Source organism: Periplaneta americana, chromosome 4 (assembly GCF_040183065.1).
Source record: "Periplaneta americana isolate PAMFEO1 chromosome 4, P.americana_PAMFEO1_priV1, whole genome shotgun sequence".
In the NCBI taxonomy this organism is placed as follows: Eukaryota; Metazoa; Arthropoda; class Insecta; order Blattodea; family Blattidae; genus Periplaneta; species Periplaneta americana.
The window spans coordinates 95658461-95668308 of NC_091120.1; the positions used below are offsets into that span (position 1 = coordinate 95658461).

Here is a 9848-nt window from a genome sequence, read left to right on the forward strand (position 1 = left end):
CATGTAAACACCGTTCAATTGTTATATAGTTGTAAGATTAGCATATTGGCAACTTTATCGGAAGTCAACTAGTAATAATGCTACACCATTTCAGGTAAATGTTTTATTATTAATTCCTTCAGCTTTCTTTTTATGGAACTTGATGGAATATGGTGGAACAAAATTATATGAAAAATTCATATAGAATTCAGAAGACAGTAAAAAGTACTGTAATACACTATTTGTCATTACCTATATGTATATAATGTTTGTTTACAAATTTTGCTAACTGTTCTGTAAATTTCACTATGTATAATTTCTTCTTTCCCTCTTAAAAATAAAAGACTTAAAGAGGTCTATTGCATAGCAACATGATAATACTGCATATATGTGGGATTACAAAAAACACAAAATTAGTTCTTTCCCAAACATAAAACTAAGATTTCAGATAACCTGCAGCTTATGCTGACAATGATTGTAACTGAATATGGTAGGAAAGAAAGCCAAATAAACACTGTATAATAAATTTTAATATTATTAGATTTCTCTATAGAAGTGAATTTAATACTTCTATTTTGTGCTATTTCTAGATACACACAGTAGAAAGAAAATGTAACAGTTTCCTGAGATTATATAACTTTTTCTCTCACTCTCTGTCGTATTTTATGTTTGCAACTTAGCATTCGTATTTTTAACATCCTGTGACTTTATACTAATTTCCACAACAGACAATTTCAAGAAGCAATTTAAGTAGAACATTATACATACATTGCAACAGCCATGTCAATTAATGAGCTTGAAGTCAGTAAAATTTACACGCTTTACCTGATCGAAGTCGAGCAGTTCCTGCACCTTGGTCTGCATGATCTTCTGCAGCTTGACTGCATCCTGTACACAACACAATTATCAACATATGGAAGATTAAAACGAATTGCCTCTCTGCAACAACACAAATTGTATGAAGAATAACACGTCGTGTGTCACCCTGAACTATATACAATGGGAATATGAACTGATAAAACTCACCAAGCCCAATGTTTACAGACATAACAAAAGGGGAGGAAAATACTTTTTGTACTACATAAAAAAATAGTCATCAGACAGTAGACTTCAATGAAAAGCAAGAAAAATAACAGTTCCTGCAAAGTATGTTCTTACCTTATAAAGACGTGAGTCAGGACGGTTATATTTCTTTGCATTCTCAAACATGATGTTCATGTCTCCAGCAACTTCACTCACTGTACCATAATCACCACGCTAAAAAAATACAAGTCAAATAATATAACTACTATAGAATTTCCTTCAATGATGTTTATCAAAATCTAAATACAGTAGATTTAACAAGTATTAATTTAATTCTCAAGTACTACATTAGAGGTATTGCACTGAAAGCATCATGTTTATACATTTTGTACAAACACATTATTATGACGTGAGGCGAGAAAACGGTGGGTTACTGGTGACCTGCTCCCTGCATGGTCTGTGATGCGCGGACTGTTAGAGGTACGGCGTAGTAGATCCTCAGTCGCCATATGGCATTCACTGTAATCACAAGTCGTGATTCTTCAAGCGTACAAAGTTAGTGTATAAAGTTTAGTGATTACTGTGTATTTAGGTAATGCCTACCAACAAATTCTCACTGTGTGAACGTGTGTATATGTATAATACATACATAAAAGGCAGAAGGTCGTGTGAGAAAACAAGATGTAAATTTCGAACAAAGTTTCCAAACAGACTGCCTTCTGCCAAAACAATTACCTAGAAGACACGTTAAAAGATTTAAAGAAACACACTCAGTGAACAATCGAAAATCAAACAGAAAACGTAGTGTTTTTACAGAAGAAAATTTTGTTTATCAGAAGATGTCAGAAGTCAAATGGGGGCCATTTTCAGCAATGAGCACGATAAGTCCAAATTATTGAACATTTATTGTTAGTACTGTTATGTACTGTAGAAATGCCAGAGAAATGGTTACGCGCTTGCCGGAAACCATGCTAGCAGTGGGCCACAAGTCACCCACCATTTTCTCACCTCATGTCATAATACTGTCTCTGTACCTAATTCTGAACAGATCTAGATAAACCTATTTACAATAAATGTGATATCTTAAAATTATTGTGATATATTACATAATAAATATCAATTGACATACTGTCAGTTGCAATAATTTTGGTTAAGCAGCAGTGAAAGCAGCATTTGCTTCTTAAGAAGTTACATAACAATTAATATTATTTTATGGACAGTGATGATGGCTGCTATTCACTGAACACATGAATGACTTTGCTTAAAACAATTCTCTTCCTCTTCTTCATTCCCAGAGTAACAGTCTGAATTTGTCCTGTGTTGTGCACGACGTCTCTTTATTTACTGATTAATTTGCATGCAGAGGTATTCTGCTAACACAAAGGTAATATAATGACAATAGAACAAGTATGGGGGTCGTTCCAAAATTAATGCCTCCTATTTTTTTTGTCTGAGCTAGATGTAAGTGCTGCAGTAAAGGTTAAACCTTCATGCTAATGTCCTGTTAGTTTGGTTGTCGTGTGACAAATAGTGGCAGCAGGTCTACCAAAATGGCATTTGACATAGATGTGCGTAAAAAACAGAGATGTGGTACTGAATTGCTGACTGCTGAACAAATTGCACCCACTGACAGCCATTGATGCTTGCTGAAGGTGTAAGGAGATGATACAGTGGGTGTGAGCATAGTGAAGCAGTGGGTAGTGCATTTCAACAGTGGCGAAAATGATAGCCTTTTGGGATAGCTGGGTGTGATTCTTTTGGATGCCCTCGAGCCTGGAGAAACTGTCAATTCTGAATGCTGGCTACGCTGAAAGCCTGAATTCCAGAGTCAGGACAGAGAAGAACATTTCGCTCGCAACACGATAAGGTCATGATCCACATCAGTATCGAGATTACAGAGCATGTTGCAAAATTTAGCTAACTGCTCTACCACATCCACAATATAGTCTGGAATTAGAGCCTTTAGACTTCCATTCCTTTGAGCCTATGAAAGATAGACTACGTGGGCAACATTTTCCAGGAAGGATGCTGCCATCACAGCTGTAATAAAATGGCTTGCCTCTGTTGGATTTTTACGAGCCCAGCATGCAGGCTCTTGATCATCGCTGGCAAAAATGCATTAACAAATGGTGGTGACTACGTGGAAAAATAACTATATGCAGCTGAAATCTTGCTGTATTTAACTGTGTTATTATGTTCTCTGTTGTAGTTTCGATGAAAATAAATAGGAGGCATTAATTTCGGAACAATACTCATAGATTAACAACAGCAATTCAATCGTCACTGAAAGAAATCGTGCTGCTCTGCAATTACGAATTTTAGTCAGAAACATGTAAGAGACTTGTCACCTAATATTTTTTTTAGTAGGTTATTTTACAATGCTTTATCAACAGCTTAGGTTATTTAGCATCTGAATGAGATGGTGATAATGCCAGTGAAATGAGTCCAGGGTTCAGCACCGAAAGTTACCCAGCATTTGCTCATATTGGGTTGAGGGAAAACCCCGGAAAAAACCCCAACCAGGTAACTTGCTCCGACCAGGAATCGAACCTGGACCACCTGGTTTCGCAGCCAGACGCGCTAACCGTTACTCCACAGGTGTGGACTTGTCACCTAATAATTAAGCTGTAAGTGAACCAATAGGATAAAATGAATCACTCACTAAACCAACTGCATTCTTATCCACAATGTTTTTGGGCTTAAAAAATACCTTTCTTTAATCAAGAAAATAATAAGAACTCCTGATGTCATTGAAAAGCAACAGCAAATAACTTCTGTATTTACTTTTGAAAACCAGTAGCACAATACTGACCTTAAGTTTATTCCTGATCTGTGACAAAGACACAGGATTCTTGATCTCTTTGTAATAATCAGGATAGTATCTCTTAGATGGTAACTTCCAAAATGGTTCACTTAGGAGATGCCCTAAAAAAAAGTATGGTATGAATTGTGGTTATACAAGTTTTCACTTGTTTCCAGTTCTAAAATTTTAGACACTTCTACACTTACAATTCAGCTACTAAAAAGCATTACACAAACTGTTATTTTAATGTACCGAAGTACATATGATATTTTCCTGCAGATATTCTACGTTATCATACGATGAAAGAGTAATGGAACGGAGAAAAATTCTCTACGGTGCCGGGATTTGAACCCGGGTTTTCAGCTCTACGTGCTGATGCTTTATCCATTAAGCCACACTGGATACCACCAAGCCACACCGGATACCACCCCGGCGTCAGACAGAATCGTCTCAGATTAAGCTCCAACTCTTGGGTTCCCTCTAGTGGCTGCCCTCTGCACTACGTCATAGATGTCTATGAACGTAGGACTGAAGCCCACACATGTGCTGAGGTGCACTCGTTATGACTGACTAGTTGGCCGGGATCCGACGGAATAAGCGCCGTTTTAAATCACAAAGTGATTTACGCATATCATATATGTTATTTTAATGTACCGAAGTACATATGATATTTTCCTGCAGATATTCTGCGTTATCATACGATGAAAGAGTAATGGAACGGAGAAAAATTCTCTCCGGTGGCGGGATTTGAACCCGGGTTTTCAGCTCTACGTGCTGATGCTTTATCCACTAAGCCACACCATTACTCTTTTCTCTGTTCCATTACTCTTTCATCGTATGATAACGCAGAATATCTGCAGGAAAATATCATATGTACTTCGGTACATTAAAATAACATATATGATAAGTGTAAATCACTTCGTAATTTAAGATGGTGCTTATTCCGTCGGATCCCGGCCAACTAGTCACTCATAACGAGTGCACCTCAGCACATGTGTGGGCTTCAGTCCTACGTTCATAGACATCTATGATGTAGTGCAGAGGGCAGCCACTAGAGAGAACCCAAGAGTTGGAGCTTAATCTGAGACGATTCTGTCCGACGCCGGGGTGGTATCCGGTGTGGCTTAGTGGATAAAGCATCAGCATGTAGAGCTGAAAACCTGGGTTCAAATCCTGGCGCCGGAGAGAATTTTTCTCCGTTCCATTACTCTTTCATCGTATGATAACGCAGAATATCTACAGGAAAATATCATAAAATAACATATTAACACATAAAATAACACATTAAAATAACATATATGATATGCGTAAATCATTTCGTGATTTAAGACGGCGCTTATTCCGTCGGATCCCGGCCAACTAGTCACTCATAATGAGTGCACCTCAGCACATGTGTGGGCTTCGGTCCTACGTTCATAGACATCTATGAGGTAGTGCAGAGGGCGGCCACTAGAGGGAACCCAAGAGTTGGAGCTTAATCTGAGACGATTCTGTCCAACGCCGGGGTGGTATCCGGTGTGGCTTAGTGGATAAAGCATCAGCACGTAGAGCTGAAAACCCGGGTTCAAATCCCGGCGCCAGAGAGAATTTTTCTCCGTTCCATTACTCTTTCATCGTGTTACACAAACTGTTATTTCTGATTGTGAAGTTGCAACACATAAATGTAAACAATAAAACCAATAAATTACATTTTTATGATGGAGAGGCACTAATTACAACTTTTGAGATACTAATGCTTTTAATCACTTCCTATTACAGTCATAATCTTATCAACGTCTGTGCAGTAAACCAAAAAGCCATGCGAATTTTTTGCCAATATGTGTATTATTCAGTAGGTACCTCACTGTCTTGTAAATGTAATTTAAACACATTGAAACTGAATTCAACTTGAAAGATAATATTTAACCCATTTCTATTTTTAATACTATTCAGATATAAAGTTATAGTATAAAAGAGAAGTTAAGAGAATATACAAGACACAGCTTGTAATATTATGTCTCAGTATATTTAGCACTTTTTTTATTACTGAGTCATTCCATACAACATTTTTTAAGAATACGCCAGTGATGTCATGAATTTTTTTGGGCTTTTAATATAATAATGTTATTATGAAAATAAATTAAACTGCCAACTATGATCACCATATAATTAATATTTTAGTCATACAGATGACTGAAAAATGGCTGGCAGTTACATGTTAGCCATCATTTAAGATATTCTAGACACCCTATATGAAGTGTCATCAAAACTAAACAGACGCCATTGTAAACATGAATAACCATATTTTAATATCTTAAAGACTAATCCGAATAATATTAAGGCATGCTCATAAAAACACCTAAATGAAAAAAAGAAATAGTTTTATATTTGAATGCAACAAATTAAATTCATCCGAATTTCATTCATATTAAAGAATATCTTATTTCTAATCCATTTCCCAAGTTTTATCACTTTATCTCAAAAACCTGTGAATAATTAAATTAATAAAATTATTAATTTTTGTTCCGACAGTTGAAAATCGCTTGCTATGTGTGGCAGTTGCGGCGTTCGCGAGACTTTGTAATGATGAGTAATCTCAAACATCCGTCTCCCTGACTTTGATAGCACAACATTCTGTACAATGGGAGAGCCTACCTGCTGAGCTCTTTTGTTCTGGTGAGTTATTTTAAAAACCGACATGATATTTAAGTCACCATTCTGAAATTTTCACAGTGGAATCAATATACCCTAAAGAATTAAATACATGTTTTTTCGTCTGCAAAAATGAATTTCATTTTGTGTTCTATATTTTTTAAAATTATTTTATGGTGGACAACTATTTTAAAAATTATATATTTTTTTCATTTTAAGTGCATTTATAAAGAAGGCTCTCCTTTTTCGAATTGCATTGAAATCATTTTTTCATCTTTCTTTACATAGTAAAAAAACTTCAATGAATGAAACTGTGTTCTTTGTTAAACCAATATTTTAAATTCTGATTGCTGCCAAACTATGAAAGATATAAATATAGTATTCCTTGAAATTCATATTTAGAAGATACAAAATAACCTACTACAATATTTTTAACTTTTGAGACATCATGGTTCAAAAACATACTTTTTTGTATGGAATGACCCTACTATCAAATTTGTGAGCAATAAGAAATTTACAATTTTAATTTATCTACACTATAAAACTATATATTATAAAACTGTAACCTAAATTTTTCTGGTAATTTTCGCTTTTGCAATAATAATCGATGTAAACATATATAATTAGCTTTCCTGAGACCAAAAATCGCATTTTTTTTATTTTTGTTTGTTTGTATGTATATGGTCTGTATGTTTGTTACCTTTTCTCGCGATACTGGTCAAACCGATTTCTATGAAAACTGGTATATAAATTACGTTGGATCCCACTTAAAATTTAGGCTATATGGCATTTAAAATATTTTCTTTAAAAGGAGGCCTGATATCAGTAAATCGAAATATCTCTCTTATTATTGATTTTTTTAGAAAACTATTATATTACAAAAGTTTCTTTAAAAAATGTTTCCAACAAGTTTTATTCTATGCACAATTTTGACAGGACTGATATTTAACGAAATATATGAGTTTTAAAATAACAATGCTTTTTATATAAGTGCCACCTCAATCAGACTAATACAATGAAGTGAAAACAAATGACTCTGCATTTATTTAAGACGGCCTTGCACAACAAACGGAAGATGTTCAATTAACACTACTGTTATATGGATATCACTGTAATCTATATGCATATAAATGTTTATCAATATTGTATTAATATGTAAAGAGAGTGTATGTGTGTTTGTATGAAGTAATCTTAGAAGATACTTAACCGATTTGAATTATTCTTTCACCATTGGAAAGTGTAGCTCTTCTAGATGGAAGTAGACTATATACCATTACGATAACTTCAGAATGACACAAGGACTGAGGACAAATGCGCAATACGGTATGACTAAAACAGATCCTTATGCACAGAAAACTTGATATATTGCCAAAACATATTTATTACAGTACTTAATTACGTATTTGAGTGAGCCACAGTACTCTATAGTCCTACTTAAACTTTATTTAGTCCACATAAAGTGCTAATTTTATACTATGTATTAATTTCATTTTTTGTCCACGGAACATAAATGATTTATCCTTTTACTAATAATAAAACTGTAATCTGAATATTTCTGGTAACAAATGCAGCACAGCACATGGGTATGGCTAGTCAGTAATAAAAATAATGCAATTATATTACTGTAACTGAAAGCAGCTATAATTACAAAGATTAATAAGAGACTACAATATGAACTTAAAGAAAATTATTCTGTAAATGAAACACAAACTCTGAATGTGTATAACAGCTCCACAAGGTTCTAATATGTGAAGGCAGATGATAATGATGTTGATTACATAAAATGGGACAATAAAAATCTATGTAGCCTACCAACAATGCACATGAATAGTTCAAAGTAAATTCACATTAACAATCAGACTGTACCTTGGTTATTTGTGGTGTTCTTCACTGTTTCAAAGAGCTGCCACCTAGGATTATCAGCATCCTCAACAGCTGTGTCTTCATCCATAGGGCCTCCATCATCCGATTCTTCTTCTTCATCACGTAATGCTGCTGTAATTGCAGACAATGACTGGACACCCCTCATACGTTTATTCCTACAATAAAACAATTTCTGTACATATTTTTTTATTACTTGCATATGTGAGTATAAGTGAATGTAAAAAAAAAGACTGAAGTGAAAAGTTTTTCATAGAAATAAATATTTTCAGTAAACCAAGAAAATTATTTTTAGGGTACAGTCTGTCAGTCTGTGACTGGGACCACAGTTCTGCAGTGCTTGGGAAAAGTGACAGAAGTCAGTTTTCACAAACTTTTTTTGATAATTTATTGACAACTTACACTGGTTTATGTCGATTTGATTTTTTTCTGTATGAATTATTGTAATGGGAGGAATACCTATGTATTTTTTTTCCAAGGGAACAGATGTTCCGTAAGTTGTCAATAAATTATCAAAAAAGGTTTGTGGAAACTGACTTGTGTCACTTTTCCCGAGCACTACAGAGTTATAATAATGATAATGGTAATGATAACAATAATAATAATAATAATAATAATAATAATAATAATAATAATAATAATAATAATAAAGCCATGGCAGTCCAGTGGCTAGAGCAATGACTCATAATCCTGTGGACCTGGATTCGATCCCAAGTGTTGGGTAAACTCATGCTCTAGGTAACACAAGAGTTTTTTTAAGAGCTTCGGCTCCCTTATGGCAACCCAATAAATCTCCATTATTCTCATCTCATCGCAGTTTTAGCATAGAGCAGCCTCCAATGTCGCACCTTGGGCAACAACTCTTTGGTAAAGTGGTCTACATGACTGGCTTCATATGGGTGAATGACGAACAGTTAAGTACCCGCTATCAGATATAATAATAATTATAATAATAATAATAATAGTAATAACAGTAGTAATATGAGTTGCAATAATAGTAGTAATAATAATAGTAGTAATAAGAGCAATAATAATAATAGTACTGTAGTAATAATAGTAATATTAGTAGTAATAATGAAAGTAATAACAGTAGTAACAAGAGCAGTAATAACAGTTGCTGAGTGCGCTCCCTGTATAAAGGCAGTTGACTTGAAATTTAAACGTCAACGTATATGCCCAACTTGGAGTCAGGCCACAAAAAGGGAAACAACACTGTAGGAGGAAGGTTCGATCCAGTGTTGTGGATTGAATTCGGCATAGATCAGTGGTCAGAGCGCTTGGTACGTAGAACCAAAGACCCGGGCTTGATCCCCGGCGCTGGAGCGAATTTTTCTCCTCAAATATTAATTGTCACAATAACAGATATTCTGTTGGACCAATTAATAACATCTTTAGTAAATTCGTCTAGCTAGCAGCGCATTATTCTGTACAGATTGCTGTGCACTTTACTGCAGAATCCTGGCCATTAGTCACTCAGCTGAGTGCACTCCTTGTATAATAGCAGTTGACTTGAAATATAAATGTCAACGTA

General features: G+C 34.8%; 1 protein-coding gene across 11 annotated transcripts in view; it reads right to left on the reverse strand.

Annotated features, from left to right (window-relative positions):
* polybromo (protein) overlaps positions 1-9848 on the reverse strand; it is a 159867-nt gene that overhangs the window by 101853 nt on the left and 48166 nt on the right. For all 11 annotated transcript variants that reach the window (XR_011331681.1, XM_069823762.1, XM_069823761.1 and 8 more), the window contains exons 8-11: positions 8303-8475; positions 3815-3927; positions 1138-1236; positions 805-867 (exon numbers count right to left, since the gene is read on the reverse strand). Coding sequence is in view for 10 of the 11 variants with exons in the window: in XM_069823762.1 (XP_069679863.1) it covers positions 805-867; positions 1138-1236; positions 3815-3927; positions 8303-8475 (448 nt within the window). In the remaining variant the exon portion in view is untranslated. The remainder of the gene's footprint in view (positions 1-804; positions 868-1137; positions 1237-3814; positions 3928-8302; positions 8476-9848) is intronic.